The 15,851-nt window shown below is 43.5% G+C and overlaps 1 protein-coding gene across 2 annotated transcripts in view; it reads right to left on the bottom strand.

Moving 5' to 3' along the window:
* LOC135394429 (ABC transporter G family member 20-like) overlaps window positions 1-15,851 on the bottom strand; it is a 383,626-nt gene that overhangs the window by 304,297 nt on the left and 63,478 nt on the right. For both annotated transcript variants that reach the window (XM_064625169.1, XM_064625170.1), the window contains exon 2: window positions 6,579-6,680. In XM_064625169.1, the coding sequence (XP_064481239.1) occupies window positions 6,579-6,680 (102 nt within the window). The remainder of the gene's footprint in view (window positions 1-6,578; window positions 6,681-15,851) is intronic.

Below are 15,851 nucleotides of genomic sequence, written 5' to 3'. Positions count from 1 at the left end.
GGCTGCATGAGAAAGTTTTCATGACAGGGAGCCGATGAGTGACATGACCAATACTCAAGAACGAGTATCCTCTATACGATGCTTGTTTTTCAGGAACCACAGCCAAAAAAAAACACCCCGTGGGGTCTGGGGGAATTCGGTGGAAATTTTACTGGGACGTCCATCCATTGGGACAATCCATCGTTTCCTAGGGTCCCTACTCATGAACGACAACAGCCTCATGGACAAGTCTGCCTATGGCGACCACACCTCCGTTGAACAGGTGCAGCATCAAACTTTCTTTTAAGCATGGCTGTGATTTAATTTTGCTGTGTGAATAGCAGTGTTCAGACTGAAGTGAAAAGGCAATTTTTAGGGCAAGGGCAGTACTATTCTTGAAATGTGCTGTGGGCAAGCTTGCGCTTGTCCTATCCTACAGTTGGCAATACAATAGCCAAACAACCAACTGGTGCACATGCATCTCAGCAATACAACCACATTCAGCACACTGTATTCATCGAAAGAATCTCAACATTATGTTACCTTGTTGTGGGTCACGAAATTTTGACACAATTTTCATTTTCACCACCATTTTGTGCTTTCACTTCTTCTCACCATATACAGCCTAATTTCTCGCATATGATGTACTTGTAGCTACATGTTGGACACTCTGTTTTCAGATAATCATTTGCATGGAGCATGGAGATGGTGAAAGCCATACAGAAGAGCAGGCACTTTACGAATTTGCAACGCTTCAATCACACTAACATGAGATGCACATGTTAAGTGCTAGAAGGGAGACGACATGTGAAAGTTCAGAAGTTAACCAGCGAAGGGTGCAGAAAGAGAAACCGAAACAGGCAACACAGCGGACACTACTTGCACAACTACAGGTTTTCCCGTCGTATTTAATTCTTATACCGCAGAATTTAATCCTTATCCCGTGGAATTTAATCCTCATGCCGCCACTTTTAATTATTGTTTCACTGGATTTAATCCTTATGCCGCCACTTTTAATCCTTATACCGTAGGATTTAATCCTTGTTCTGTTAAATGTAATCCTGGTGCTACCAATTTTAATCCTTATGCCGTGGAATTTAATCCTAAATTCTCGGGTTATCTTTTACTACTCTTTTCACTACAATGCGACAATGCGGGACTACCTGTATGATTTATGACCTATTTTGACTATTTCCTTGTTTATGGCTATAAACTGACTTTTTGTGGCTATACCTACTCTATGCACTACTATGGTATGGTATGGGACTACCTGCATGGTTTGGCTACCTGATATGGCTATTTCCTTGTTTATGGCTATAAATTGACTTTTCATTACTATATCTACTCTATGCGCTACTATGAGTATGGTATGGGACTACATACATGATTTATGACCTGATATGACTATTTCCTTGTTTATGGCTATCAAATCACTTTTTGTGACTATGCCTACTCAATGTAGTACTAATGAATGCTATGGGACTACCTGTATGATTTATGACCTATAATGACTATTTCCTTATCTACGGGTGTACATTTTTATGACTATGCCTACTCTATGGACTACTATGGGATGGGATGGGACTACCTACATTATTTATGACCTGATATGCTTGTTTCCTTGTTTTTGGCTATAAATTTACTTTTTGTGGCTCTGCCTACTCTATGCACTACTATGGTGTGGTATGGGACTACCTGCATATTTTATGACCTGATATGGCTATTTCCTTGTTTATAGCTATAAATTGACTTTTTATGACTATACCTACTCTATGCATTACTATGGGTATGGTATGGCACTACATACATGATTTATGACCTGATATGACTATTTCGTTGTTTATGTCTACAGATTGACCTTTTTGTGACTATCACTGTTCAATGCACTCCTATGTGATATTATGATACTATCTGCATGATTTATGACCTGTTTTGACTATTTCCTTGTTTATAAGTATAAATTGACTTTTTATGACTATGACTACTCCAAACACTACTATTCGATGGTATAGGACTGTCCGCATGATTTACGACCCGTTTTGACTACTTCCTCGTTTACACCCATAAACTGACTTTTTGTGACAGTGCCTACTACGGTGGGGCAGTATGGGACTACCTGCATGATATATTACATGTTATCAGTACTTCCTTGTTTACACCTATAAGTGAACTTTTATGACTATGACTACTACGTGCATCACTATGAGATAGTATGGGACTACCTGTAACTAACGCGAACTACCTAGAAAGTAGTTGCTTTGAAGCTCAAACATACAAATAGACAAACACACTGCCTTCGAGTTTCCTAGGAACAAGGACAATTGAAATAAGACATTCATCGAAAAAGCCCCCTTTTTCTCGCCTCTTTCCAAATCTAGGTTGGTCAGCAATGACATGCACATCACAGTAACACATCCTGGTAATCTTCATTTCTATTCAATTTCTACCCATCTACATCCTGGTAATCAGTTCTTTATAATGCTCTCCATGTTTCCATACAATCTATCGCTTCATTGATCTCTTTTCACGTCACAGGCCTTCCGTGTTAAAGTGACGTGAGCCCAGTTTTTGAATCCTCACATAGCAAGCGTTACTGTGAACGTAGCCTTATACTATCCCATCGCTCAACCCAAAGTTCAGTTGAAGCTGCGAACATGGAACAGTCATAACATGTCATAAATCGTGCAGGATAGTCTCGTGGTATTCCTGGCCGGATCGAGTCCACCAACGCTCTGCGATCAAAGCTCTTTTAACCTTTCTGGACACAATGGGATTTTGATCTTTATTGTGAAGGGGCTCATTATTTCATTCCTCACATCACCACCAGCAATGGGATAGAGTATCGCTTCTGGCCATGAAACTCCTCATTCATCATCTTAAAATAAAGTTGGTACTGTTGCTGTTTTCCATTCTAGTGTAAACGGTAGTCGTAGTCACAAAAAGATCATTTGTACTTGTAAACCAGGGAATTGTCATAACAGGTCATAGGTTATGTAGGTAGTCTTATAATATATCTTTGTTGTACAAAGAATAGTTATATGCATAATTACCCCATGGTAGTTCAAATAGTACACAAAGTCGTAAAATATCAAATTATTGTTGTAAACATGGGTTGAGTACAGCTTGTATATTACGTTCATAATAAATTTTGCTTTAACAACAATGAAATAGTCATAATAGGTTATAGATCATGCAGGTGCTCCCATACTATGGGATAGTAGTGCATTTACCAGCGATAGCAAATTTATAGCTGCAAACGAGGAAATAGTCATAACTGGTCATAAACATTGGAGGTAGTTCCATATTACCAAATAGTGCATGGAGGAAGCCAGAAACAAGGAAATAGTCATAACAGGTCATAAAGCATACATATAGTGCCATACCTTCCCATTGTGGTGTATAGAGTAGTCCTGGTCATAAAAAGTCTTTTTGTAGGCTTAAAAAAGGAAACAGTCATGACTTGCTATAAAGCATGCTGGTAGTCCCATACTTTCCCATAGTAGTGCATAGAGAAATCATAGTCATAGAAAAATCAATTTATACCCATACACAAGGCAATGGACATATGAGGCCACAAGTCGTGCATGCAGTCCCATACTATCACACAGTAGTGCGCTGAGCAGTGTTAGCCTCAAAAATCAATTTATATCAATTTATTTATAGCCATAAACAAGGAAATAGTCATATCAGGTCATAAATTATGAATGTGGTCCCATACCATTCCGTAGTAGCGCATAGAGTAGGTATGATCATAAAAAGTCAATTTATAGCCATAAACAGAGAAATAGTCATGTCATGTCATAAACCATGCAGGTACACTCTTAAAAATGAACTTCACCACATAGCACGCTTCTAGCCAACAATCATCCCGAGTGACATCGTTCTCTCCCCTGATTTGTTGAAAACCGGAGGCGTACACCTTTTTGTGACACTTATGTAGAAATGTTAATTGTCACAAAAAGGCGGACGCCTCCAGTTTTCAACAAATCAGGGGAGAGAACATGCACTCGGGATGATGGTTGGCTAGGAGCGTGCTATGTGGTGAAGTTCATTCTTAAGAGTGTAGGCCCATACTATCCCATGGTAGTGCATAGAGTAGGCATATTCACAAAAAGTCAGTTTATGGTGTAAACAAGGAAATAGTCAAAACAGGTCCTAAATCGTGCAGGTAGTCCCATCCCATAGTAGCGCATAGAGTAGGCATAGTCATAAAATCAAGTTATACCAATAAACAAGGAAATAGTCACAATAGGTTATAAATCATGCAGGAAGTCCCATACTATCACATAGGAATGCACTGAACAATGATACTCACAAAAGAGTCACCTTATATGCATAAACAAGGGAATAATCATACCAGTTCATAAACCATGCAGGTAGTCCCATACTATCCCATGGTAGTGCATTGAGTAGGCATAGTCACAAAAAGTCAATTTGTAGCCGTAAACAAGGAAATACTCATAACAAGTCATAAATTACGCAGGTGGTCCCATACTACCACATAGGAGTGCATTGAACAGTGAGAGTCACAAAAGGGTCACCTTATAGCCATAAACAAGGAAATAGTCATACCAGTTCACAAACTATGCAGGTAGTCCCATACTATCCCATGGTAGTGCATTGAGTAGGCATATTCACAAAAAAATCAATTTATGGCTGTAAAGGACGAAATAGTCAATACGGGTGATAAATTGTGCAGGTAGTCCTATACCATCCCATAGTACTGCATAGAGTAGGCATAGTCATAAAAAGTCAATTTGTAGCCGTCAACAAGGAAATACTCATAAGTCATAAATTATGCAAGTAGTCCCATACTATCACATAGTAGTGCATTGAGCAGGGATAGTCAAAAAAAGTCAATGTATGGTATGAAACGAGGAAATAGTCAAAATATGTCATAAATCATACAGGTAGTTCCACACTGTCGCATTGTAGTGAAAAAAGTAGTGAAAAGGTAACCCGAGAATTTAGGATTAAATTCCACGGTATAAGGATTAAAATTGGTAGAACGAGGATTAAATTTAACAGAAGGATTAAATCACACAGTATAAGGATTAAATATGGCGGCATAAGGATTAAATCCAGTGAAACAAGAATTAAAAGTGGCAGCATGAGGATTAAATTACACGGTATAAGGATTAAATTACACGGTATAAGGATTAATTTCCGCGGTATGAGGATTAAATACGACGGGAAAACCTGTACTTGAGGAGCAGCGTCTGGTACGGTGCGAGCTAAAAGAGGCACGCAAGCAGGAAAATTATGAAGGAAAGAAATTGTGGTTATGGAAGACACTACAGGGACAGGAAAAGTCCTAGTGCAAGGCCTTGTACAGTTCCTAGAAAAGTAAATGGTATTAACCTTGTGAAGGTACGGTCACATGACCACTCCCAGTGTTTTACGTCGCGACACAACCGCGATCACGAGCGACGCCACAGTGAGTGTCCTTTAACGTGTGCCGAAATCTCGACACACGGCACACCACATTGAACGTCCCTCGCGGAAGACGGCGCGTTTCAGCAATTTGCACCCTTCCACCAAGTTGCCACTGTCGGCCCGCGATCTTGGGATGCGCAGGCCGACACGCTACTGACTGAGCCACCGAGGGCGGCGCTATAAGGGGATAAGTCCAAAAATCTCAAACCGCGAAAAGGGGCCAGATCTAATTGTCCTTCCCATTGACACACATGCATTAGCCGTTTGACAGTGAAGACGCATTTTACAGCGAATGACATTCGGTGCGAATGTCATTCGCTGGGACACTGGGGCTGATATTCAATTTGCCGTGTGACAGGGGTATAAGCGTATTGTAGCGTAGCAGTCGATTACGTAGTGAGACAAACGCGCTCAGAAATCACGAAAGTCTTCACAAATATGTCATATCAAGTACATACTTGGATAGGGTGCCTCCCACCGTTTTGGAAGCACCGTTCCTCGAAGGAAGAAAAAAGATCTTCACGAACGTGTACTCTGTGAAGCAAGTCAATAGTCTACAGTCTTTGCAAAAGCAAGTCTACAGTCGAAAATATAGGATGACGCCGAAAAGAAAAAATATTGAAAACTAAAACGTTGAAAGATAGGTCGTGTAAAAATTTTTTAAACAACTTTTCAAGTATAAACTCCGCGGCATAATCAACTGTACTAATCACCGGACAAGGAGAACGTGTCTGTTATAACTCACAACTGATGAAATGGATGAACGCAGAGCCACAGAAACGTCGCATTCTAGAATTTACCCCGCGAATTCACCATTGCGCTAATGGTGTATCGAATAAATCCTGATATCTACACCTGCACACCCCCCACACCACTGCTCCGTCTATGTTTTGAGACATTCGGAAAAATACGGTTTATAGAGAGCTTCCGTGCATCGTACGGTATCGCCTTTCCGTACGGAAGAGATGGCGTTGAGAGCTTCTTATGCTCAGAACCACCGAGCTATCCCTTACGTACGCAAAGGTGATCAGCACACTTCTGCTTCATGCACAATTGCAAGGTGTGTTCTGACGCACGGGGCTATTATCAAACCACACTGTCTCAACTGATCAGCATAGAATAAACGAAGTATTGGTAATCTCGCTTATATTAATGTGACTTACATTCCAGCCATCGGCACTGTCATGCAAATGTCATCGAGCTGATACGTCTTGCCCCCATCATATGAAAGCCGCAGGTTGCGCACTGTGACTGCAGCTTGTCGTCTTGAAAGAAAACAAGAAGTTCACATTTGTTAAATATGGTGCTTACTTCTTCGAGAGGCATCCATCAGAATCGGTCAAGCACAACATTCATTAATACTCTAGTGTAATATTCATCACATTCAGCTAGCTAGTACTGATATCAGCAGAACACCAACTGTACCCTACTGAGACGCAATCGATAATCGCTTCAAAGCACCGCTTAAGTGTAAATTCTTGTCATCCATTTTGATGCTGATGTCAATTCATAAAAGACAAACTGAGACTTTTTTGAAAGCATCGGATTGAAAGATGAAAGATTAAAGTCACTGAAAAGGTTAGCCAGCTGTAGGGATCGAGCCCACATCTTCTGGATTACCGGGTTCGATCGGGTTCGATCCCTACAGCTGGCTAACCTTTTCAGTGACTTTCATCTTTCATCGTTGATTTCTTAGGCAGTTTGAGGCTTTGTTTGTATCTGTCCCTTCTATGTTGTTCCAGCCTCAGAACATCAGTTTCTCTCTTGTTCATCGGATTGAAGTTCAGTTACGTGCGCTGACAAAAAACAACAACAACAGGTATTCGTGCAAACTTTCGATCGCGGTAAGCGAAAGAAAGTGTTGTTAGCATCGCCAGCTAGAGTAAACATGTAGCGTCATGAACACGGCTACAGCGCTAAGAACTGGCTTTGATGTCGCAATAGACGACTGGCTCTTTGTTGCGCGAAAATTACTGGGCGTTTCATTGCCTCGTCTAGAATTGTCAGCGACGGTCATGATATGGCTCCTTCCTTTGGACGGCTCCTCTGGGATCCGTTAATGAGCGGATTTACGGCCCGACAGTGTGCAGAGGAAGCGTTGTTCCTCTACATGAGTCCTGATCGGTGACGATGGAAGGTTGAGGAGGGCAGGACGCGCTGGCGAGTCGCTCAACCCGTGTCTTCACTCCAGGACGTTGCCAATTGAACTGACGAACCGATGCGTAGTGACTGAGAGCAAGGACATATCGTTGTCGTCCACGGGTCGCCACATTCCTACCTCCCTCAGACGCGGAGCGGTGCTTACAAGCGACATTACGAAGTACATGGAGGGCTGAATAAGGGCGGGGGGACCACGGCGTACCGCGACCGTTGCGGGGTGTTGAAGACGAAGGGTGCCGGGTAAGAAGAGAATTGTACACCAGACTCGCTGTTCGTTGTATGAATCACGAAATGTAGGGGAAGTGTTGTTCCTCTGCACTACTAGCGATGACTGAATGTCCCAGAGAGGCTGATGTGCTGGAGAGCTTCTCGACCTGTAGTTTCACAGCGCATGGCAGCAAGGGCACATTGTCATCGTGCAGGGGTCGCCACAAGTTTAGTGTTTCATTTCATTTTCAGCGTTAGTGTTGTTGTTCTCATAACAATTACTGACTACTTTCTTGTGCCACCGAACGCCTCCTAATGAGTTTTGATTGGATACAACGAATGGTTTATCTTGGTCAGCGCTGCATAACGTTCGCCTGGATTATGTAATCGTTCTTACTATATTTTGTGTTCTTCATATTCAAGGGAAATGTTCTTGTGAGGGTCATGTTGCACGTTCTCATTCCTCTAAGGAGGCGCGCATGTCTTTTTGTTCTTCGTCGGCAATGCATTTGTTAGGCACGTATGTATGCAAGCGGACATGTTGGCCCCTGTTGCCCTCTTGCGAATTTCTATCTAACATATAGCAGTTCTGCAAGCATACCTTTCCCTAAGTGCACGGGACTTGCGGATATGCCCAGCAATTCGGGACAAAACGTAAAGCAGGCTTCACCTGATACTGCTCCCATAGAAGCCATGTATTAGGAATAGAAAAGCGCGTGCAGCACGTTCCGTTCTTACCGCTTTGCATTCGTTCTCTAGTGGGACGTTGTCTGTGTCATAGCGAAACATATGGTGCAAGTTTCGTTAACGAATATTGGGGTCTTCGAGGTTCCATTTTGGTTCCAAATTTTTGACCTGTAAAGTAGGCTTCACCAGATGCACTGAAGCGCTGGTTGAAGCCCTCTACCTGGTGAGTTAGCGCAAATACTCCATGTACTTTGCAAGAAACGCGTGAGCAATTGAACGTTCTGTACGGCATTTCAAACACGCTACAAGACAGATAAGTTCGCATAATTTGTTGCGCATGCAAACAAGCAAAAAAATCTCTTGCTGTCACGAGACTCTTGCTTCGATGCACGGAGCTTGTGAGGAGGTCTGAGGCCAGTGGCGCGCAGGCAATGAATATCGTGGTATGAGCGGTGGTAAACAAGAACAGATGCCAACATTAGAGCACTAAGTTGATTCCTTTCGCCTGGTAAAGCATGCATCATCTACCTACCGCCACAGGATGCGCGTATTGAAAATCAAAGAGCGCGTGTAGTGCGTTGTTTTTCTTATAGTGTTGCTTATGCATAAATGCATAATGCTAAATGCATATTTGCGGGTGAATATTGTCAGGTTCCTTTGGGGTCTCTCCTGCGTCGACTCCTCCTCAATGTGGCTTTCACCCCACAATTCCAGTGCATGATCAGATGCTGGAACACAAGCCTCTGCTCAACCTGCGGTGTCGTTGTGAACTCTGAGCACATTCTTATGGAACGTGCACTCTACTGCCCGCAAAGGTGGATTATTCTGTGTGATGAGCTTGCCCCTATCAGCAAGACACCACTTAATTTAGCTGCACTCATTGTCCCCGTGAAGATCCTGTGCTCCATCGTCGGGTTCTTCACCTGTTCATGGACTACCTGTCGTCCACTGGATTGCTCCAGTCGCTCTAATTCTTTCTCGTATTTTCATTCATCCTCCTCATATAATGTTTCACGTGCAATGTGGTAGGGTACCGCACCGCCGCGGTGAAACACCCCATCTCATCGTCATCATTTATTGTTGTTGTCCCTTGAGGTTCCAAACTTTCCAGTTCGGCTTGCTGAGGGAGCTTCACTTGGGAGCCCCAATCTGGCTGGTTCCTCTGCACAATTCCGCATGAACTTCGCGTGCTCCAAATACCGCTAATAATCTTAATGCGCAAATAATGCAATATATTCAAACGATAATGGTAACATCCCAGTTACGAACATCGGATTCGAAAGTCTCGAAAGTACAGAATCTGCCATCTTTCTTCTTTATGATTCGTCCTTGAAACAGCTGATTTATGCAGCGATATTTGCGTATAGATGATTTTTTGTTCGCGCTGCTTGACTACGCGTGTTGCGGATCGTTTTTTCTCACTTTGATTGGTAACATATAGGGTAAGGTGGGGCAAGATGAGACACGGGCCAAGACGCGACATTCTTTACTGAGACGCGTTGCTGCATGCTCTTGAAACTTTACCCATGTGCGGCTCTACATGTCCGGTTTATTGCACGTGAGAATTGTACGTACTGGTGTATGCGTTTAGGAGAAAAATATCGGTTACTTCTGACTGGAATGTAAAGACCCGACAAAAAGGCGCGATTTTCTGTAGTCCGTTTGTTGCAATCAGTGCGGCAGCGTTTCGCAGCCTTTTCTGTCAATGGAAGTTCACATCCCGTTTTTTTTATTCATTCTTCTAGATATATACAAGATATGGGCACTCTTGGTTATTCACTGTTGAACAGAAAAAATAATGCGTCCGATGACATGCACGGGGCAAGACGCGACAATTTAATGTAATTTTATTTGAATGCAATTTCAATTTCATGTTATTTAAAAACTGATAAGTCAACTATTAGGTGGCTTTATGCCTGTTCCTCAGGAATTTCTTTTGTGCATATTGTGTAGTATTTTCCAGCAAATTTTGCTGTTTCCTAGGATATTTCCAGCAAAGCAGAAGCGCACACAAAAGCGAGTCACCAGCGACACGTCAGACGGGCCGTGCCCTGTTTGTAAAGGACGGTGGAGCAAAATAGCCCCGGGTTGGGTGCGGTTTTATTGGACATTATATGTGGTCATGGTGGGCTCAGGGGGTTGTGTAGGGGTCTACGGGCTTCACTTTGTCTGCATGAATTGCAAAAACTAATTTGTGTAGTTCATTACCACGGAGTGTCTCATCTTGCCCCACGCGATGCCTCGTCTTGCCCAGAGGGTTGGGGCAAGATGAGACAATCTGCGTTTTTAAATTTCTTGTTCTGTAATTATATTAGACCGGCTACATTCGTTCTCCATTTACAGGTCAGAAGTTGTAGAACCCGGAGAATGTGTCTATGGCTAGTTTTCTTGAAAAACACGAAAAATAAAAATTTCACGTTAAATTGCAAATTTCTGTCTCATTTTGCCCTATTACCCAATATATATTTCTGTGCTAGCTACCGTGGCATAGTGGTTAGAATTACTCATTTCCACGCAGAGACTGGGAGGTGACACGGGTTCGTGTCCTGGCACCGGCTGTGTTGTCTGAGGTTCTCTCTGGCTTTTCGGGCAGACTTTCCAGACGAATGTCTGCACAGTTCTCGCTGAAATCTGCCGAAGACGCATACTAACCCCCTATCCTTCCTGCTGTCCTCTCTGCATCTGTCCACGTCTGTACGCCGCTCATAGCTACATTTGCTTCGCGGCGCTAACACTGAACATAAAAAAGAGCAATTGTTTGTGTCCTTTGTCGTCCAGTGTTTATCATCGCGTCTCTCTTTGTACAAGGTGGGAATTCTCCTGCTACCCGCAAAAGAAAAGAAAGAAGCAGAGCATTTCGTACATAGAATGTGCGCAATAGACTACCCGCTGTTTGCGAACAGTCTACGTCACACTGCCAAATGTCGCGACCGTCGTTGGCAAAATAAAGCGACGTGGGTTGGCAGCTGCCGACCACATGAGTTGTTTCCGATAATGGATGCCATTGCAAGAAGGAGATACCAAGGAAAACTTCATGTGCGAGGCAGAACTACCCTGACCTCACCTCACCAAAACGCGAAAACCACGACGTTAAACGACGGCGACAACCACGTGTGCTTGCTTTGCCAAAGATCCACTCTTTCCCAGTTTCATGATATCTTGGTATGACGTGCCGCTGCGGGGGGTCTATTGGTACAGCTTGGGATAAACGTTTACGGAACACGGCGCTGACATATTTCTTCATCGGAGCGGCGCTCTGCTAACTATCAGGAGGAGATCGAATAAGAAACACCAGCTATTCTCTGAGTGTGTGTGTGCGTCCGCTCTGGTTTGTTGCTGGGCTGTCGCTCCAATGGAGAAATGCAACACCACGGTGTGCCGTGAACTGGTGTCCTAAGCTGCACATCAAGGGGAAAACCAACTAACTGTCCAGCAGCGGAGCATAATTCGTAAAAATGAACGTCAATTCCCTTTGCTGAGTATCGCACTGCAGCGCACAGTTCCAGCAATTTTCGTTTAAACATTTCCGCACATAAAGGTAACATCATGACGCTTTTACAGCATCCTGCTGTATGCGATGAAGAAGCTCCACGAGTGTATGCAACGTGTTGTGATCGAACCACGTTATCTTTACTTCACCAGTAAAATATCAATCAGAAAACATACAACGCCCTGGTAGAATTATCGCTTATCGCTACTTCAGAGACACCTAAGAGGGAAGCAACGCTGCCTCTGACGCCCCCAAATCGCACAATATCGTTTTTCTTATTTCGTTTTTTTTTTCTTATCTTCAGGTTGATGGAACCACATATCCGTAGGTTCAATGACGTACGCTCAACTGCGCGCGGAGCTCGACGCAAATCAGGCGAGGTGTCATAGTGACACCTCGAAGGACATAAGGAAGCTCAGGCAAATACTACGATGTGTGTTGAGCAACAGCCCTTGAGCCGCTGCTGCATTTCTTGTTGAAACTTTTTGTACTTTTCTGTCTTAGTGGCCTTCTGCATACTGAAATTTCTGTGTTTTCCTACCTAATCAAACCAAAGTGCAAACTGAGGAGTCTCAATAATGCGGTGCTGACTGCTTCAGATCACTCGCACTTAAAAAAAGAAATAAAAGCGAAAAGCCATGATCGTACTCTACATCACGCTTCGGCAGGTAAATTGCTGTTCGTGTTATGTGGAGGACATATTTCTTCAGCTGTTTGTAATCGAATTAGCCAACTTCTCCGGGTGTCAAAAACAGCACTATATGCTCTTTTTTCCTTTTTGCTGACTTTACTTTTCGTTATCATTCATTCAAGCGTCAATGTAAAAAGTACCTTATTTACCGGAGTCCCCAACAGCTAGTTTTAGTGCAAAGGGATAGCGTGGTGGTTATGCGCACTGCGCGAAGCTCTCTTTTGCTGGAACATATCGCTGTAGAAGATACGCAGCTAGAGACAAGGGACGACAGACTTCACGCAAGAACTGCTTACTAACCGAATTTAATGCAACAGAAAACGAGTAAAACCCAAAGAGAAGTGACAAGAAAAATTGTCTTCTTAGTCATTACCTTCCTGTTCGGTGGTCAATTGACTTATCGCCACAAGAGATTAGCTACCTGTACGACAGGCGCTGTTAGACCACCGAAGAGGAAGATAGTGACTAACAAGCCAGTTTTTCCTATCACTTCCGTTTGTGTTTTCCTTGTTTTCTGTTGCATGAAATTATGTCAGTTGTTAGTAAGCATGCAGTTGTTGCGGGTTTGTCGTCCCTTGGGTCTGGCTGCGTATCTTCTGTAGATCGCTTTATGTTTTACGCGTGCACAGAACCAACAACGCTATCAGTTACATAGGCAAAGGCGATAGCGTACGATGCACTAAAACTATCTGATAGTGAGCTTTAGTGCATCGTACGGTATCTCCTTTGCGCACGTAAAGGATAGCGTTGTTGGTTCTGCGCATGAGGAAAACAGAGCTTCGCGCATTAGAGAGCTGCGCAGGACCACCACACTATCCCTTACGTATGCAAAGGCGATAGCGTACGATGCACTAAAACGCGTGTTATCATGTGTTTTAGTACACCGGAAGAATTATCGCTAAACCTCGCTAATAGCGAGTTTTAGTACATCGGAAGAACTCTACGAAAACGATACGATAAATAAATTCTCATATCCAAGCTTAGCAGTGTGATGCCACCCGCTTCAAAGAAACAGGGCGATTGGCTTATCATGCAATATGATCGGAAGTTCCAGCCGCTCTTTGTACAGAGCTTCAAATAAACCTTTACATGGTATGATCACGATGCTGATACACAGACCGCAGGCGTTGTACAGCAGGTGCTCACATATAGCTTCCATAGCTTGATACCCGTGTTCTTTAACTGTGGTTCGATCAATCTGAAGATAAAAAGAGAAGATATTATGCGCTTTGGGTGTCTCAGAGGCAGCGTTGCTTCCCTCTTACATATCTCTCTGAAGCACCGATAAGCGATAAATGTACGAGGGCGTTATATGTTTTCTCATTGATATTTTACTGGTGAACCAAAGGTGACACGGTTCTATCGCAACACGTTGTATACGCTCTTGGAGTTTCTTGATCACACACAGCAGGGTGCTGTAAAAGCCCGTCATGTCACCTCTATGTAGATAAATGTTTCGACGAATTGCTAGAACTGTTTGGAATTGCTTGAACTGTGTGCTGCACTACGATGACCTCATACTCAACAAAGTGAATTGTGCTTCACTTTTACGGATTCTGATCCGGTGCTGGACAGCTGGTCTTCCGCTTGTTCCAATTCTGCTTCCGCATACTATGTCTGAAAAGCTTTGCTTCTTCCGTTTCTTTTCTTTTTCGTGCAGCAGCAGAATGTCTGGCTTGTACAAAATTAGACGGGAGAATGTACAATGGATGACAAATGACAGAAATAGATGTTACCATGACACATGTTACCAACCAAACAGAGGAAAAACGATCCGAAACGCGCCTAGCCAAGTAGCGCAAACATAAAGACATTCATACGGAAATATGGCTCCTTGAAGGACTAATCATAAAGAACATTAAAGGAGGCCAGGATGAGTGTGTACGTTCGGGACTTTGAAAACAGATATTCGTTGCGGGGGGGGGGGGGGGGATTTATTGGCAGAAAAAGAAGAAAAAGAAAGGGGATGTTACCATCGCCCTCTGAATATCACCATCTTCTCACCTGATTTTCATTGTTCTTTTCACAGCCTATTCAGGACTTCGGGTTGTAGGAGCATTGGATCTGTTCCTTATTTCGAATCCATGCAAGCGGAATGTTGAGCACGCGAAGTATATGCGGAAGTATGCAGAGAATATCCCCCCCCACACACACACACACATTGGGGCTCCCAAGTGAAGCTCCCTCAACAAACCGAGCGGAACAGTTTGGAACCTCAAAGGACAACACCAACAATAGATGATGACGATGAGATGGGGTGTTTCACCGCGGTGGTTTAGTACCCTAACCCATTGCACGTGGAACATTATATGAAGCTGATGAAGGAAGGATGAAAATACGAGAAAGAATGAGAGCGTCCATTCAATGGAAGACGGGAAGTCCATGACCAGGTGAAGAACCCGAGATGGATGGAGCACAGGATCTTCATGGGGACAATGAATGCAGCTAAATTGAGTGGTCTCTTGTTGATAGGGGCTACCTCATCACACAGTATGTTCTTTGCGGGCAGTAGAGTGCACATTCCATAAGAATGTGCTGAGAGTTCACAACGACACCGCACGTTAAGCAGAGGCTTGTGTGCCAGCATTGATCATGCACTTGAATTGTGGGGTGAAAGCCACATTGAGAAGGAGTCGACGCAGGAGAGACCCCAAAAGAACCTGACCATATTCACCCACAAATATGCATTTACAAGCATCACCATAACAAAAACAACACTACACGCGCTCTGATTTTCAATACGCGCATCCCGCGGCGGTAGGTAGATGATGCCTGCTTATTACCATGCGAAAGGAATCAACTTGTTGTTGTTGGTTGGTTAAATAACAAGGGTAGGTTGAATTCGCGCAAGCGAATTCTGCTACCCCACAACAAAAGAAACGGTACGATCGCACCACAGAAGGTGCGAGCGCACCGCAAAAGTTGCTCTAATATCAGCCTCTGTGCTTGTTTACCACCGCTCATACCACGATATTCTTTGCCTGCGCGCGCCACTGGCCTAAGACCTCCTCACAAGCTCCGTGCATCGAAGCAAGAGACTCGTGAGAGCAAGAGATTTTTTTTCTTGTTTGCATGCGCAACAAATTATGCGAAATTATCTGTCTTGCAGAGTGTTTGAGATGCCGTACAGAGCATTCAATTGCTCACGCGTTTCTTGCAAAGTACGTGGAGTATTTGCGCTAACTCACCAGGTAGAGGGCT

The sequence above is a fragment of the Ornithodoros turicata genome, chromosome 5, assembly GCF_037126465.1.
Source record: "Ornithodoros turicata isolate Travis chromosome 5, ASM3712646v1, whole genome shotgun sequence".
Lineage (NCBI taxonomy): Eukaryota > Metazoa > Arthropoda > Arachnida > Ixodida > Argasidae > Ornithodoros > Ornithodoros turicata.
This window is presented reverse-complemented; position numbering and strand designations above follow the sequence as displayed.